This window comes from Lichenostomus cassidix, chromosome 2 (genome assembly GCF_008360975.1).
Source record: "Lichenostomus cassidix isolate B80296 chromosome 2, HeHo_3.0, whole genome shotgun sequence".
NCBI classification, from domain to species: domain Eukaryota; kingdom Metazoa; phylum Chordata; class Aves; order Passeriformes; family Meliphagidae; genus Lichenostomus; species Lichenostomus cassidix.
This window is the reverse complement of record NC_139482.1, coordinates 28986847-29004428: the sequence shown is the minus strand read 5'-3', so window position 1 is coordinate 29004428 and position 17582 is coordinate 28986847. Positions and strand designations below refer to the sequence as shown.

General features: G+C 35.7%; 1 protein-coding gene across 5 annotated transcripts in view; it reads left to right on the top strand.

Annotated features, from left to right (window-relative positions):
* CRPPA (CDP-L-ribitol pyrophosphorylase A) overlaps positions 1–17582 on the top strand; it is a 106400-nt gene that overhangs the window by 63278 nt on the left and 25540 nt on the right. For 4 of the 5 annotated variants that reach the window (XR_014849761.1, XM_085050839.1, XM_085050838.1 and 1 more), the window contains exon 9: positions 254–382. Coding sequence is in view for 3 of the 5 variants with exons in the window: in XM_085050839.1 (XP_084906965.1) it covers positions 254–382 (129 nt within the window). In the remaining 2 variants the exon portion in view is untranslated. Of the gene's footprint in view, positions 1–253; positions 383–14466; positions 14623–17582 lie in introns of all 5 variants that reach the window. The other variant, XR_014849763.1, reaches the window with a different exon arrangement.

The following is a 17582-nucleotide window of genomic DNA, read 5'->3' as shown; positions in this document are numbered from 1 at the left end:
GAATATTTTTAAGATGGATGACATGTTTGGGCATATTGGTTTCATTGTGCTTTGAAAAGAAATAGTTTTCATGTCACTAAATGTATAAGTAGTGGAATTCAATAGTAATAGAAGCTATCTAAGAAAAACCTTTGTTAGTCTGTATTTTTATGTGTGCTTAACACATAAAAAAGAGATACTAAAAACCATCAATCTAGAGTGGTATACTATGGAAAAAGTGGATTTTGTTTTTTCCTCATTTGTTCCTTTACAGGTGCATCTGGATATTTCAGAAAATAATTCTTTCAGCATTGGAATGGAAGACCTAACTACTATCAAGAAATTTGCAAGAGAAACTAAAAAGAAAAACATTTTGGTTTATGGTCTCCTTATCCAGTATAAGGTATGTAATTATCTTTCTGTGTGCAAATTATCTTCTTTTTCAATTTATGTGATTAATGGTAGAATCTTCATTTAAAACAAAATCAAAGGGAAATAAATATGACATGAAGAGGATTTTTAGGGAAGATTCTTGCCTGTTCTTGTTCAAAATTCAGACAAGCCTGTATTTACAGACAAAAATGTAAGCTTTTTGATTAGAGAGGAATAAATGGTAAACATTTTTTAAAAGTGCATGAAAATATCAGGACCCTTTTGGCTTTTCTGCTTGGGAACTTGCTTTTTTCAGCATTAAAAAAAAGATAAAAATAGAAAAAGTACTTTCAATCAGTGGTTCTGCAGTATTTTATGTCCCTCATCTAAACAGTGTTTGGTACTCAGGTGACAGGAAGGGCATGGCATATAGGTGTTGAAACAGTGTCTGTAATAGCAGCAAATTGCCTCAGCTGGAGGCAAAAAGAGTTAGGACTCCAACATCCTTTGTACTCACAAATGCTATTTAAATATAAACCATTTTGCCCTGGAAGCATGTTCTGTCAACCAGAAGAGTGGGCTGCCTTGCCTCCAGTGCAGATACAGTTTCGCACCTTCTTAACTCAGTCAACAGTAAGTTGACTGAAGTAAGGTAAATATTCCACGGAAATTTTAATAATGAAGAACAAGTATTCTTAACTGATTTTTTTAGACCAAATTATATGTTTGGGTTTATATATAATTGAATAAACGTGCTTTAATTTTATATCTTTTTCTGGTGTACCAAGCACTTGATTTTTCCTATCAAATTCTTTATTAAGAGCTTTATTAAGAGCTGTAAGTGTCAATGCCTATCAGTTTGTGTTTTTATAGACTTTCTATTGTGAGCAGAATATGAATATTACTATTATATGACATTAGTTTGTCTCTTGTTTGAAACATTGAAGGGCATATAGCTGTTTTCAGTTTTCTTTCTGGTGCTATCAAATCTCATTTTTTTTCTGGGTGAATTCTGTCTTTCTTTGGTAAAAATCATTTAAATAACTATTGAAACATAGCTCTAAGAGTCACCTTATAATGGTAAAAAGTAACACTTCAAATACTGCTCTAGTCTAACTATAGTGTTTTTCCTTTTAGACTTCATTGTGTATATATATGATTTTATATGCAAATGAATCAAATAGACATATGTGGATAGCAACAGCTAGTAAAGCTGACTGTTTCCCTGGAAGAAATGACAGTCTTTTTTAATCTTCAGTGTATTTTAGTGGGCATGGCACCAAGACATTTTAGTATTAACAGGCATATATAAGAGCAGTATGAGATCTGAGTGGGAATTCTTGATCTGTGGTGATAAGAGCATTGCAGCAGACTGCTGCCTCCATTTTTTGAAAATAAAAAGCTAGAATCATTATGTAAGATCACTGCAGGCAGAATCATCAATTATTAGCATGGAAAAGGTCTTATATAGAGTAAAACACTTCACCAAGTAAGTAAACTACTTCTAGCTGTCTTGTTTTACAATGACTTTAAAACATGTCCATGTCCATGCTCACAAAGACAAGGATGTAGTCTTGGGTTCCTGCTTTTCAGTATTTTGATAGATAACAGAAGAATAGGTTGTACAGATAATTTTTATATATGTGATAGATGTATCAAGTTTACTTTTGGCTGCAGATCTGTATAGAACATAATTGTCTCGAGGTGAAGACCTATGGAAAGACTTCATGTGTCAATCTAGAAATTATATAACCCAAAAGTTAATGCTGTTCTGGGTGGGACTGAGAGACTGTGGACAAGAGCAATTTGTTACGTGAAAAGACATCTTTAAAACAGTTTCTTTTTTTTTTTTAATTTGAAGTCCAGAGCATAACTTGAGAGTCTCTGAGGTATTTTACTTCTAGTACAAGCCATTAATAGATGAATCTGTAGGTGAATTCCATGCTTGAGGATGGAATCTTGTATAGGCATGATGGGAGGTCCAGAAGAAGTAGAAACACAAAAAGCACCTCTGCTAGTGCAGGATAGCATGTTATTGCAATAACTTTTGTCATTAGATGCTTTCAAGAAGTCCCAGAAAGCTATTGTTCATTTCAGGAAAAGAGTGATGACAGGTTCCTTCATGGACCTTTCCTCTAGCTGACAGGTTTATATCATCACTACCTAACATACAGGGTTGATAGATACACATTTATGTATTAAAAAAAAAAGGGATAAAATGTAGGGGATGAGGAATTCAGTGGAATACATGGCCATAGTAATATTCAGGTGAAATTATGTTATGTTTAGAAGGGCTATATGATTAAGTGGATGTGATGATGTGATGATATAAAAGAATATGGGGGCAGTCTGTCAGATTTTGCATTAGAAAAGTAAATTTGTTGAAATAAATATTTTTTTGAAAATATGACTTTTTTTTTACATTTTAGAAGTGGAGATTAGTTGCTTTTGGAACCAAGAAGTTCAGTTTTGATCGTATTGAAGGAGTTGTGAAACCCTAAGAAAAAGTCTTTCTTTTCACTTCTTAAATGCAGTATTTATTCGTATTTAGAAAAAGCTATCTAATATTTTTGTGACTGTTTGATGCACCAAGAAGCTAATCAGCAGAATTAAAGAAAAAGGCTTTAATGTATAAATGACCTGCTTTTTACCTTTCATTTGCTCAAAAGAAGTGCATGTTTGCAGCTGGTACACAAATAGTTATTTCTCTCATAAACATCATGCATAGAATACCCCATTACTGATATTGATACATAGATTGGATCCACTTCATAAAACTTCTAGTTTGCATCCTGAAAATACTGTTAATTTAAATGTCACTCATGAAATATTTTTTTTTTCTTTTCTAAAACAGTCCTGCAATGTTAATGGTTTACACATTCAAAATACAAAGGTGAAAAGAGTATTCAGAATCCAGAGTCTGAACTTATGGAATTAGTTTTTGAGGTTTTTTCAGATAGTTTGAAGGAAATAGCTGATAGGCAAGGGGAATTAAAAAAAGGGAGCAAGGTCCATTTTTTTTATGGAAGATGTTACTGGCATGTGTTGATGAAAATGTTAGTAAAATTCCACCTGCTTTAATTTAATGAGAAGTTCACCTTGGAAATAGCAATGACTGGTATGATATTATTATATATTAGAATAAGAATCTTTGTTTTAGTAATAGTCTAGTAGGGTGTAATGGAGGAAGAAAATTCTGAGTATTAGGAGGAAAACCTATAAAATGAAGCCAAGTTATTCTTAAATAAAGAAAATTTTACTTAAAAGGAGTCTTAGAACTGCAAAAAACCCAAATAATATGAAAGCTAATGTGAAATCAGTGCCTCCATGCAGGTCTGGAAATATATTAAAAGCATTGATTTATATCATTGGAGCCAAAAGTTTTGGGAGGACACCTCAGCTGCATGTGGTAGTAATTTCTTGTTCTATATTCTGAACAATGGAATAGTAGTGAACTTGGGCATTGATCTCTCACACACACACAGAATATTAAACATATTTTAGGTAGTTAATGGGTTTATGCTTGAATATGACAGTAATGTTTTTAAAAAATACTATTTTCTCTATATACTGCTATTCTGCCTTTAAAAATAAAATATGTCATCTTATGACTGAATTGCAAAAAATAATCAGCACACATAAAAAGAAAATACAAGCAGCATTTCCTAGCATGGGAGTTCAAATTCAGCACCTTGTAAAGACTGCAGTAATAAAATATTGGTTTGTAAGTCTCAGTAATAACTTTTCATAGATACTTTTCATAGGACCGGTAATCATCCAAAATAAAGCACATTTGGATGGACATATGAAGCCACAGAAAGCTTTAAAATAAGAAAGTAACATTAATACATCTTGGTAATAGAACTGTATTAATTTAAAATAATCCTACTTCAGAGAAGCACTGACAAAATGTTGTATCAGAGCAGCAAATATGTGCTAAGGCTTGCCTAAGGTAAGGTGAGCCCAAATACTTTTGCCTCTGGAACTTCTATTTGGTTAAGATGAAGAAACTATTCACTGACAGCCAGAAAAATCACAGTACACACACTAAGAGGAGACAAATGATGTAGTAGAATAATCGTTATGAAGCTGCTTGAAACTAAAAGGAGACTAATTTCTTATGCAAGGATACTGGACACTTATTGTAGCCTTAAAGATTTTTTGAAGACAAGAGGCCCATCTGCAGTGTGGTTGATGGCTCAAGAAATACTTAGTGTGCTAGAACTGTTTTATGTCTGACTTGGTAAACCCCAAAGGTAAACATTTGTGATTTCTTTTTCATCAAAGACCCCTTAAAATAGTATTATGGGTAAACATTAAGGCAGTGATTCTCAAAAGAGGGAACACACCCCTCAATGGGATAATCCACAAAGTAGAAGGTGGTTTGGCAACCAGTAGTGGGATAATGAGCCTGGAGGGCAAATGTAGTAAAATCACAAAATAAAACTTTGGAAACTCATTAAAAACAAATAGATTCTGCCTTACATTACCCCTGCATGCTTCTTAATTCATTTAATAATCAGCATAGTATTGGTCAAATTATTATAATCTGATTAAAATGATTGGGATACCTGGAGATCTCTCTTTTCTCAAGATGATACTTTTTTCAGCTGCAATGACATAATAGGTTGTAATGAATCTGGAAACCTATGTTTATTCCTAGAAATCCTTAAGGCCAAGTAATTACTGTTTAGTATTTTCAAGAGACAGAAATTGAATTTTTAAGTATCATGATCCTGCGGGCTATTCACTCCTTCATCAAGGAAAATTGTGCAAATTGTGTGATGAGCCGGAGTCATCTTGTTTCCTCAGAGTTTGGGGCAAAGAGGAAAACCAAATCAGTTTGAAACTTTCTATATGGGTAGCCTCATAGAAATCAGCATCTGTAGGTTTCTAAATACAAACTCATAGCCAGTCATTCACCAGTAAAAACAGAGATTGATATTTATGGAGACTTGAAACATTTTTATCCTTAATTATTAGTACTATCTGCAACCAGTCATGAATGCCTATTTTGCAATAAGTAGAACTGATATGATGAAAAAGGTTTACAAACATGGATTTGTAAAATAATACTACAAGTAACTACAGGAACTGAAAATAGCACAGTTTTTAAGTACAGATTTAGTCACGCTGTTTGTAACAACTGCCTGTTAGCATACGATATTTCTATAACTTTTACATATTAGTAACAAAATTGTTAGAAAGTCCTTCTAAGATTTCTGTCAATGAGGCATTCATATTACTTAACTTCAGAAAATCAGTTGTAAATTTAATATTTGAAAAGCTTGAGTACTTCCAAAGAAATACATTGATGTGTGAATGGTTTTTTTTTAAGCTATGTAATATATACAGAAATTATAAACAAGCTAGATGGCTTTGTATTTTGAACTGAAATATATTTGATCAAAATAGCCTTTTGCATCTGTTTTGTACCATTCAGAGGATGTCAAGAAATTAAAAAAGAATGTGTCTCTGGAACATTAGTGAATTAAGAAATGTATTAGTTAAAATTTAACCAAAATGTTGGTTAAGCTTTGGGGTTTGAGTCAGGAAAGGTTATAAATACAGAACCTTGCAACCTCACTTTTGCTTGCAACACTGGTGCATCCCATTGTGGGAAATACAGCTGCGTGTCTGTGCTGCTGCTCATTTTAGTAGATATCCTGAAGCTTGATACTGGATAATATGGATCAACAAACTGGGATTGCTATTCTTCTGTTTCAGAGTTTTAGTGTGTCTACCTCTCTCTCTTGCCTTTCCTTGTTTCTCCTCAAGTCTTCCTCCTCTTCTAGCCAAAACAGGTAACAAACTAGTGGATTTCTTACAGATTTGCAGCTCTTCTAAAAGCACTCAAATGAAGTGTTTCCACAAACTAATTTCTAAGTGCAGTACCATATTCCCAGTCTGAGGAAGATGGGCTTTTAAGAAAAATAGTTGGTAACCTTTTGGGCTTTCATTAAATAACTGTGTAGGTTTTTATCAGACAAAGGTCAGAAAGTTGTTCAATTTGTCTCTGCTATTAGAAGTTCTAGGAGTTTAACAAGCTGCACAGAAGCTATGAGGTTAATATTTTATGCCTTTTACACATGACCTTTTTAGACTTGTTTCAGCTATTGAACTTATAATTGGAGAAACTCGAGTTCTTCCATCAGTTTGTCAGCCAAAATGATTAAGGCATGTAGACGTATCTTAAAGGTTGTGACTTCATGAAATGGCCTTTAAACATGCTTGCTCTTATACCTCAGTTCAGCCATTCTGACAATATTAGTCAATATGGGTTGCCAACTGTTTCTTATGTGGATATTTTAACTGTATAAAACATATTGCTCTAAAATAGCTTAATGGCATAGACTAGAATTTTGGGGAACAAGTGGATTTAAGGTGAAGTACCAAACTGTCTGGAGGAAAGGAAGGTATGTAATATACAACATAGCAACTTGGAAAAGTATGTCGGTATTAACTATTCTGGGCAGTGTATTAAACATGGCATTGGAACCATTTGCAAAAACAAATGCTATGAGCATTAAATCTGAGTTTCATCTTCAAATCTGATAGTATGAGTTATTGTGATTTTTATTTCTTGTTAAAGCTTTGATGTTGACCTGCTATCTCTTAATGGAAACATAAACATTTTAGATGAAAGGATTTTGACACAAAATTTTGTTTGCAAACAAATGGCTTTTAACTTTTTTTCCCATTGCTAGCTTGCCTGACAGAAACATCTGAAGTCCATTGCATCTTTTAATGACAGTTGTACATTTGAGTTGTTAGTGCTGCAATTCTTGGCATAAAGTGATGATTGTACTCTTTTGCTGTCTAAGCTGAGCATCAGAAATTAGTCTTCTCACTTGGCTTACATGCTATCCCTGAGATGCATTATTTACCAGGTAACTAAAATGCCTATAGTACAGAATACATCTGGTTTTTTCTGGCTTAGCTCTGATTATATAAAACAACAGTAACAAAGAAGCTTACTAAAAATGTTTTGTGTGCTTAAGAGGCATTTTGAAAATGTTAAGAGCTTGCTGTTGTGTTAATTTTCTAATGAGCTTTTGTATTTTCAGTATAGGTTTTCAATTAAGAATGGCACAACATATTTCATACTGACTATCTTTGAGCTCCCATGTGTGGGGTTTTTTGTTGTGTGTTTTCATCTCCTGTACCATAAAATCTTAGAATAGTTTTGGTTGGAAGGGTCCTTTAAAGGTCATCTAGTCCACCTGCTCTGCAATGAGCCTGGACATAGTCCACTAAACCTGGTTGCTCAGACTCTAGTCCAGCCTGATCTTGAATGTTTCCTGGGATGAGGCATCTACCTCCTCTCTGGGCAACCTGTGCCAGTGTCTCAACATATTCACTGTAAAAAAACTTCCGCCTTATATCTAATTTAAATCTACCCTTTTTTAGTTTAAAACTGGTACCCCTTGTTGTATTGTTACCGGCCTTACTAAAAAGCTTATCCTCATCTTTCTTATAAACCCCCATTAGGTACTGTAAGGCTGCTATAAGGTCTCCCAGGAGACTTCCTTTTTCTAGATGAAACAATCCCAGCTCTCCAGCTTTCCTCATAGGAGAGGTGCTCCGTCCCTCCAGTCACATTCTCTATATCTCAGTCTTTATGGAGGAATGATGGAAGAACATTCTCATGTCTAAGAACAGTTCCTAACACTTGCTTCTGCCTTTGTCAGCCATGAGCTCTCCTTAGCCACTTGCCTCACTTATCTTCCTGCTGAAAAAAGCATCTCGTCCAAGTAAGAGACATGTAAACAAATTCACTTACAGCCAATAAATATGTGTTGTTTCTCTTCATTAATGATAAGGCCAGGATAATCACAGTGCATTCTGCTGTTTGCTTGTGGTTGCTGAGGGCTATTTATTTTTTAACATTCAAAGATAACAGGAGAAAATCTTGTGGCAACGTCTCACTAATGTTAAGTTTCTAAACATTTCAGCTGGCTTTCATCTAAGTATGTTTTGGAACATCTGAATATGAAAATATGTTCTTATCTCAAGACTGTGAGATGCAGAGTGTTTGAAGTTAGATGATACTGTTCTCTTAAGACATGGAAATGCATGGATTGAGGCTTAACAGAAGTCAGAGAAAGACATGTAGATCATATGAAATCTCCATTGGGTAGTGATTTTCATCTGAATTTTGTTGTGAACTATTTCCTGGAAGTTATTTTCCAATCGAATACTTAAAATGAATAAAAGTGGAAAATGTCACCATTACAGATTTTCCAACATTTTCAGCCTGAACTCATTAAATTTGATTATAAAACATTCTTTGACGAGTTGCTTTCCTAAGCCAATTTTTATATTCGAAGCCTTGCAGTGTACTTTCTCACCATCTCAGATGTCATACTTTCTATTGAGCATCAGGGCCCATTACTTCACAATGTCCTTATATAAATCTGCTTGATTTGTAACTTTTTTGATCTTTGAAATTTCTAGCAAGCAGAATATTTTAAAAAATGGGATTGTTTACATTTGAGTTTTATTCAACCTGTGTGGTACTGGCAGCACCACAAATGCACATTTTTGGCAGAGCCTCTGCCTTGAGCTTTTTCCTTGACTCAGTCTTTCCATTCTTGTGGGGCTATGAGCTCAAGTGTCTCTCACTTGTGTATTTAATTCCAATGTTCTGTGCTTAAATTTGGCAGACCAAGGGTTTAATTTTGTAGGCAAAAATTTAGCAAAAGATATGAAAGATGGAGATAATGTGTAATTTCTACTTAAACAACAGCAGTATAATGAAGACTGACTACACGCCAACTTTTATGGTCACTTGCTCCCAGAACTGTGCAATTTTAGATGCTTCTGTCTGTCCTCCAAGGTCTTTCATTATTCAAAACAAGGTAAAATGGCTTCAGAACTTTCCTTTGACTAGGTCAGATACCAGTTCCATAGTTCAGCTTTTGATTTTTGTCCTCAAAGTGTGCTCTATGTTTGCCATGTTCAAGGCACAAAGATTTTTGCATGGAATTATGGCATAATTATGTTTATGAGCTCGTGGAGTTCATAAACCAAAGTAGTTGGTGTTGTCAAAAGGGACAGCATGTGCCTTTTTCTCTGAAGTAGAGAGTGAATTTCCTCCCTCTTTTGACTCTGCCTTTGGAAGCGGAGAAGGTATTAGTTCCTTGTGCAAAAGTTAAATTTCTTCTTTCAAGGACTTGAGAGGGTCAGGGTCAGGGTGAAACTCCATTTCTTGTGAAGACTCCTGTTCATGTGCAGCTTCTCTTCATTCCGTAGATAATAAATTTCAATTAGAACATTTTCCCTCCTTCTCTACTAGATGTATGTGTATAAAGCAACATAAGTTTTGGAGATTTAAGTCCTTGGTTGGTATGAAGGGTGTAGTTACCCAAAAATTTGTATGGGAAAGGTTTCCAGTGAAAACTTTGTATTTGGAGTATTCCGAAGTTGTGTAAGTAGAGGTGATGAGTTTGTTATAAATAAAATGTTTTATGTTGAAAACAGTCTTTAGGCATTGTGTTATCCATTAGCAAAGAAAAGAGAGATTGTAATATTTTTAAAATCTCTTTAGGGAATGGGAGCCTAAAAGAGGAGATACTTTGGGATAGGAAAGGATTTTGTGATTTATTTGTGATATATTTGCTCTCAGACTACTTGCCCATTTTGTTATTCTGTACTGTAAGTGCGTCTTTAGGAGAAACTTACTGTACCAGCAAATATTTTATCACATGAACATTTTCAGGAAGGCAAAGGGAGGTGAGGCAGAGTATTAATGTTCCATGTATGGCGTAGTAAACTCGTATACAGGTGTTTGATCCTGTAGGAGAGGGTGAAGTAAATGAAACTCTAAGCAGAGCATGGTTCTAGGTCAGTTGTGGGAGACCCATGTAAGGCTGTGGGTCACTTTTCAGGTCCCACCCTTCATCTCTAGCCAGTGGGTTTGGTCTGATAGAAACCATTATTTGTATGCATAGGAGTAGATGATCAGTTATAATTATACTGATACTGTGAAGGGTGTGCAGTTTAGGAGCTCTCTACTTTCAGTGAGCAAAGTTGAAGCTTCAGTGAGACTAACTGTGCTCCAACTAGTGGATATGCTCAGAGTTGCAGTCTGTGACTGATACCTGCTTATACCAAAAATAAACCTTCAGAAGGTTTAAAACTGACATTTCTGCAACATGACCTAACTGCTAAATTGATAAGAGTTTACTGGTGAAAACCTACTTCTGAACAACAATCTCTGCTTGGCATTAGTCACGTGCCAAATTGAAAGAATTTTGTCAGTGCCTTAGGTGTTGACTCAGGTCTTTAAAGGGTGGCTTGCCCTGATGTGTATTGCAATATGATGTAGCTCAAGAGTAAATTCAAGCCCATTCTCATTAAGCCATACCAAATTCTTGTTTAAAAGTTATATTGAAATTGATAGTACTGTTTCTATGCCATCTATACTCTTCTTAGGAAAATAATTTAAACTGGCATTTCTCTAGAAGAAATAGCATGGAGAGTTAATTTTTTATGGAAGTATATGTTTTCTGCATGTACTGTTTCTAAATCTTTTGGTGAGGCAATGAGTCTGCTTTGTTTATAAAGCTTCAAAATGTTTTTGGGTGATTTGCTGCACTCTGAAGTTCCCTTATGCATGTTTGTTTTTATGTCAAAATTCCACTTACTAAAGTTTACTCCAAACCCAGTTTTAAGTACTTAGGTGTTAATAAATAAGAGGTAACCATGCATTTACATCCAGTTTATGTAAGATTTTGCTGAATAACTTAATAGTAACTCTTACTGGCATGTCACTTTTTCAGATTTTACATAAATTTTGCAATAAATAGAAATTTTGGACAAGGTAACAATTATAGTTTTCTGTAGGTGCAGCCTCTTAGCTTTTTTACATTCTACTAAAGCTTAGGTGACTTGTTTGCAGTTTGTTTAGGATTTTTCCCCAGACAGAGAAAAGTGCATTTTACTGCCTAGAATCATCCAACAAATGTTAATTATGATCTTTCTAGATCATAATTATTGAATAATTGGCCTAGTGAACTCAAATGATTTCCTCATTTTCATTAATTCCTTACCAGACTGATCACAAGTTTTGCTATAAGGTACCTTGCCACCCCACTTTTTCTGGCATGAATTGGAAAAACCTGTCTTTCTATGCTAAACAGTGTAATCTCTTTGCTGAAATAGTTCATCCCAAGAGTGAGAGTTGGGGTGAAGTTCAGTGGTGTAAGAAAATAGCTGCTGAAAGTTTTCATAGACAGGTTGTGTGTCAGCCACATCAACAGCAAAGGTAAGTTGGGAGTTCTGTCAGCTGTACTGCTGCTTTTGTTGTTAACAAGGTTTGCATTTCTAGTGGAAGGGCCAGTGTGGTTTCATGTGCCAGCAACTCCTTGTAGCCATGTCTGTAAGAGCTTGGAACTGGTGTGTTTCTAAAAGAGATGGATTTGAATGTTCAGCCCTGAACAAAACCAGGGGCTAATAATGTCGTTTGAGTTAGCCTGTGCAGGGCGAGGAGTTGGACTCAGTGAACCCAGTTGTTCCCTTCCAAATCAGGATATTATGTGATTTGATGACTAATCCAGATTTAGCCAAGTGATTCAGCTCTATAAACACTCTCTCTTGTACATACACTGTTGATGATAGTGAAAGTTACAGCCCTGAAATTTGCAGACATTGCTCTGTATTCATCATGGATTATTGTTCCTGGGTTTCAGCTTTCTTTATGGCTGTCGTTTTCACAAAGACTTTGAACAGACCCCACACGGGCTTTGACATTTTTTCCCAGGGAACACACTGCAGCTCATTGCTCCCATTTGATAACTGTGTACAATGTGGTTGTCATGTGTTCTTAATTCTCCTCAGCTTGGGCACCTGGTGTCAAGAAGTGAGGATAAGGGGTAAAGAGATATTTTAGTTGGAGGGGGAGAAAAAAGGCAAGACAGGAGAGAACATTGCAGGAGAGACAAAGAAAAAAGACTGGGAGTAGGGCAGTAGCAATGAGCTTGGGTTTTTATGGCATGGGTGGAGTAGACAGTGGAGTCCATGATCATTTTACCAGTCTTGGTAGTTTGCCACACTTGTTAGTACTGTTCCCAATGGGTCTTGTGGGGCAAAAGAGTGAATAGTCATATGCTATTAAAATGCTTTATGCAAAAATATCCTGAAATAGTCTGCTCTGAAACTCCTTATTATTTGAGTTCTGGCATTTGAGTTAACCTTTGTATTTTAAAATGGAAAATTGCTACAGTGAACAGTTTATTTCCTCTCTGTTTTCTCAAAATGGCATCTAATGTAAAATTAATTAAAAGCTGGCTCAACTGAATGTAGACCATGGCCCACAACTCTTCCACTGAGAACGGGAAAAGCATTGCAATAACCAAATCATCTCTGGATGAGGGAAGGTGCTTCTACTGACAGAACTTGGAAACTCTATCAATAAGTACTTCATAAATATAGATGAAAATACCATCACGTTTTTAATCTTTCTAGAAGATCTAAAGCATTTAAATTTAAGTTTGCAGTTCAGATGATGTATCCCCACTTGGCAACTGTAAAATAGGTCTTCTTTTTAATATTCACTCCAGGGATATAGTGAGCAAAATAAGATTAAAGATATCATATTAAAATAAGATAAGAGGTTTCTAAGGGTTGAGCTTTGTAGGCATGTTTGGAAATATTTGCTCTAATCTCAGTAGACAATGTTTTACCACATAAGAAAGATATCTTGAAGATCTGATTTAGGACAATGAGCATAAATTTCACATAAACATGTTTTATCCAGTAATGACCAAGTATTGTCTTGAATTGATGAGTTTATTATCATGACAATAATATAGATAATAATAAAAAGATAATACAATAGGAGAAAGCCAGAAGGATTAATCACTGCAGTCCAGAGGTGAGTTATTTTATATACCAATGAGTAATTATTTTATATACCAGTGAAGTTTTATAATGCAGACTGGATTTTTAACTGACTGAGTATAAAAAAAGTGTTGATTTGCAATCCCTGCAGCATAAATAGTACATTTCTTCATCAGTCAGCAATACTTTTATTACTATAATTATAGCCAGAGTCAGTAGGATTTTAGGCATTTTTATCCAGATGATAATTACATGTTTATTACTCAAGTTTCTAATATTTATTTTGAAACAAGACATTCCTAAACATGCTCATCTGTGCATGAACACTCAAGGCCTACCAGGAGTTACAAATGCACCCTATATTGAAACACGGTGTGCTATTGTATTATTCTTAACTGTATCTTTTCATCATGGCATGGAGAAGGCTGAAGTGGTTGCAACTACAGAAGTCTTCTTTTTTGTTTGAACTGTCAGATGTAAATAAAAGTACCAGCGATGCAGATTATGATCTTAATGAAAGATTATTCCATCTTTCCCACTTGCTGGAGATTATCAGCGTCTCTCAGTAAAGAAGAAACTAGGATACAATGTTTTTAATATGAACAAAGAGAAAGAGCAAACTGTAGGAAAAATTCAAGTAGCAGAAAAGGCATTGTAAAAATCAGAAAATAGTGTTTTCTGCAAAATTCTTGTGAAATTGGCCTACCACGATCCTTAATTTCTATGCTTTTCTCCACCCTGGAATTGACATCAGTATCAAGTTAGCAAATAGTTAGTGGCTTTGGCTGAATTATTTTATCTTGACTGCCCTCGTTGAAAACACCACGCAATGATGAATAGCAGTTTTTGAAAATGAAGTGCAGTTAATTCGTAAATCTCCACACAGACACCCTCTTTCAGACATATAGTAGCCCTGGGCCAGTATCTGCGGAGGAGTGGAATGCATATGGATTCGCAGCTTTAGTTCACAGCTTCTTAGTGTGATTCCACTTTTTTCTCCCCACAGAATTTTACATCTTTAAAGTCTATTGTGTCTCAGATTTTTTGAACTATTTGTGCTATTAGTTTTTTCTTTCCACACCCTGTGATAGGTGAATGGCCTTCTGCTTAGCCTTCATACATACTATTGCAATTATTAATGCTTTCATTGTAAGTGAAGATTATTATGAGATACTTGTAGAGTGATTTATCTCTTTTCAAGTATCAACAAGCTATCAGGTTTAGAAATAAGCATATTTATATTAATTTCTCTGCATCTGTGACTGATGACAGGACCCCTGATTCTATGCTCTGTGTGGGGGAACACATCTAGGGAATGCTATGTCTGGCCAGATCTGGAGATACAGATCTTAGTCTCTCTGTCATCTTTTGTAAGAAGACCTGGGAGGAATGAAAGTATGAGATCAGATTTGAGAGAAAGAAGAAGTGGTGAGGAATTCTCCACCATAAGCTTGGAATAGAGGAAATATTCTATCTCACTCTGAGCTTTTAGGCTGAGTAGTAGCCTTTTGGTTTCTTTTTTGTTTTGTTTTGCCTTTTTTTACCTTGCAAGATTTTGATTTATTCCATTCCTTTGATATTCCACAATTACAGTGTTAAGAAAAACACTTATTTCAAAATATATTCTATTTGTGGCATACAAATCAATTACACAATATTTCAGAATTTATTTTGATACCTTATTCTATTATTTAAATATGTATATAAACAATGTGGGGTTTGGTTAATTATATTCAAGGAAGCTGAATTTAAAGTAGGCTGGGTAGAAGCCTGGAACCTGGGAGTCCTAGGAGAATGGAGGGTTTGTCTGCTTGTCTGGTGGTGAGAAGCAGGGTTTAGTTGTTCTTACAGTCCATATTGTCATAGTAATGATACTTCAATTTTTCAATATCTTGATTGTGTGTAGCTCAGGAGCATGAGTTTGCACAGGAAAGCTGTGTAGATTTCCTCCAGTTTTATGCTTCTATTTACAAAAATGGAATTCATAACAGCTACTCAATTATGAAAATGATTGTGACAGGCTACTCATCATATTTCCCAGCATATGCATGTTGAAAAGCTTTTCTCAATGACTGATGGTCAGTGGAGACCCAATTATCATCTGAGATGCTGAGGGAGAAATAGTTTCAGCATTAATTAACTGAGTTCTGCAGTGATGCTAGTATATCCTATTGAAAAAAAAATAAAACTTCTGAAAGAATTGAAATACAGTGGAAAGTTTATTATTAATGATGATAACATTTTAAAGCAAGGTTATAAAGGTGACATAAAGCAAGGCTATATATTCCTTTGAAATTGCAAAGTAAAATTTTAATCCCAAAATAAATATGCAGATTTGCTAGGACTTGCAAGAATAAGAAACTTCTCCCATAAGAGTTGTAGACATTTCTAGACATTCAGAAATGTAGACATTTCTGTAGACATTTTTACTGTAAAATTCTAGTTTTATACTGTGGCTCACCAGAACAGGGTTTGGCGAAGCTTTTTAGTTATTCATTGCTGCTTTAGGCTGTGAAATTAGAAATGTTTTCAGGCCACTTCTATACTTGAGCAGAGTAGATGGAAGAGCCTCAGGTGGATCTTCCCAAAATAATCCTCTGGGATTAGTGTTTGTAATACATTATCATAGCTGACAAATACTAAATATGTTAATGGTGTTTTGCTTCTTTTTTTTTTTGTTTAGTTTTTTAAGTTGTAACACTAGTATAACAAAGGGAATCTCTGTGGACTCATACTATATTGTGTTGCTCCATGTGAAATATACTACTAAAATGTTCTGCTCATACTATCATAGATTAATAAAACCTCATAGTCTTTGCCATTGACGTCACTGTCAGTGGTCACTGTCCCTCCAGTACCAGTTCCACTGAGTTTTCGTGAGTAATGTGAACATATGAGGAAAAGATGTTCTCCATACAGAGTTATTTATACACTCTTCAAAAATGTGGTTTGAAAAATGCCCCCAGTCTTGATTATGCCTTTGCCTACTGTAACTGAACAAAATTATAGGCAGCAGAACTTTATTACGAGCATGGTGAAGTCATGATGGCTCTGCAGCCTGAAGTTCTTCATATGCTGTTTGCTTCATCCCATGATGATGCAGTCCCATCCAGAGATTCTGGCACCTCCAGCTGAGTCAAAGGAGCAGTGGTGCTAGAGACTCCTAGAAAACATTCTCTCCTCAGACTCAAGTGGCTCCATGAAGTCAGTTTATCTGGGGTATTCTCATGGAGTAACTACTATGGGTGGAAGAGTAGGAGAGGGAGGATCAGAATGAACAGGGAACTCCTGATGGCTTTATGGTGGCACTTTGGTGTAAGACTGGAAGACTCAAAGCAGAAACAAAGAGAAACAGAAAGGGCTGACTCCATATATGAGGCTAATAAAGGAGATCCATGTCACTACCTCTGCCACCTGATGTTACCCTGTGAGACAGACAAAAGGATGACGTAGGATGATGAAGTGCTTTGCTGAGTGTCCACCTGATATATCTGCTCTTTGGAAACCAAAGATTTGTGGGATAACTATCCTTGGAATTGCTGGAGTAATTGCTTGATCTGGGCCTCAAATTTGAGCTTGACTGAAGTAAAATCCTAAAAATGTGTATTGTGTAATTGCAAGGTTCTCAGCAGCAACTGCATCATTGCATTGATCTGCTCTCACTGTGCTACCTTACGTGGTGAAGACAGCTGAATTTAGGAAACTCTAGGAGATACTCTTTTTCTGGGTTCCTGGGTTTAAAATATTAACCTGGGCTCCAGTTTTCTGTCCCTCGTGCACTGGAAAGCAGCAGCAACTCTCCTCTCCCTACAACAGCTGCTCACCTTCCTTTCTTGCCAGGCAATCTTCCCTTCTCCTTTCATCTTTTCGGTTCAGGAAATTCTCTTTTCCTTTCACCTGCAGCAGCAGCATCCTTTTTATTATCAAATAGTCCGTTTCCCTTACACCCTTCAGCAACAGAATTACTTGTTACTTTTGTTATGTACTCTAAATTATCTTTGTTTCCCTTACTTTCCCACCCATGTCCAGAAGTTTCCACTCAGCTCCTATGCTTCTGGTTAGTGATACGGAGCAGAAGTAGTCTGGAATGGGTGTTCTCGTCGAGTCAAACCTAAAAGGCCTGGATGCTGCTAGTATAGAGGCTGTGCTTGGGAGGAGACATCTTCCAGCCCAGTGACTCCCATCTGACTGACCTTTTACCCTCTGTGCCCCTCACACAAGTAGTCTGTCTGCCTCGAGAGCATCTGGTGCTTAAACAGATGTTTTGTGACTCTTCCAAGGGATCCTGTGCCAGATGGCAGGATCTGCAAAGTGGATCCCTGTCACTCTCACTTGCTGTTATTGAACTTAAACACAAATACAATCTAAATGAAAACAGCATTAAACAC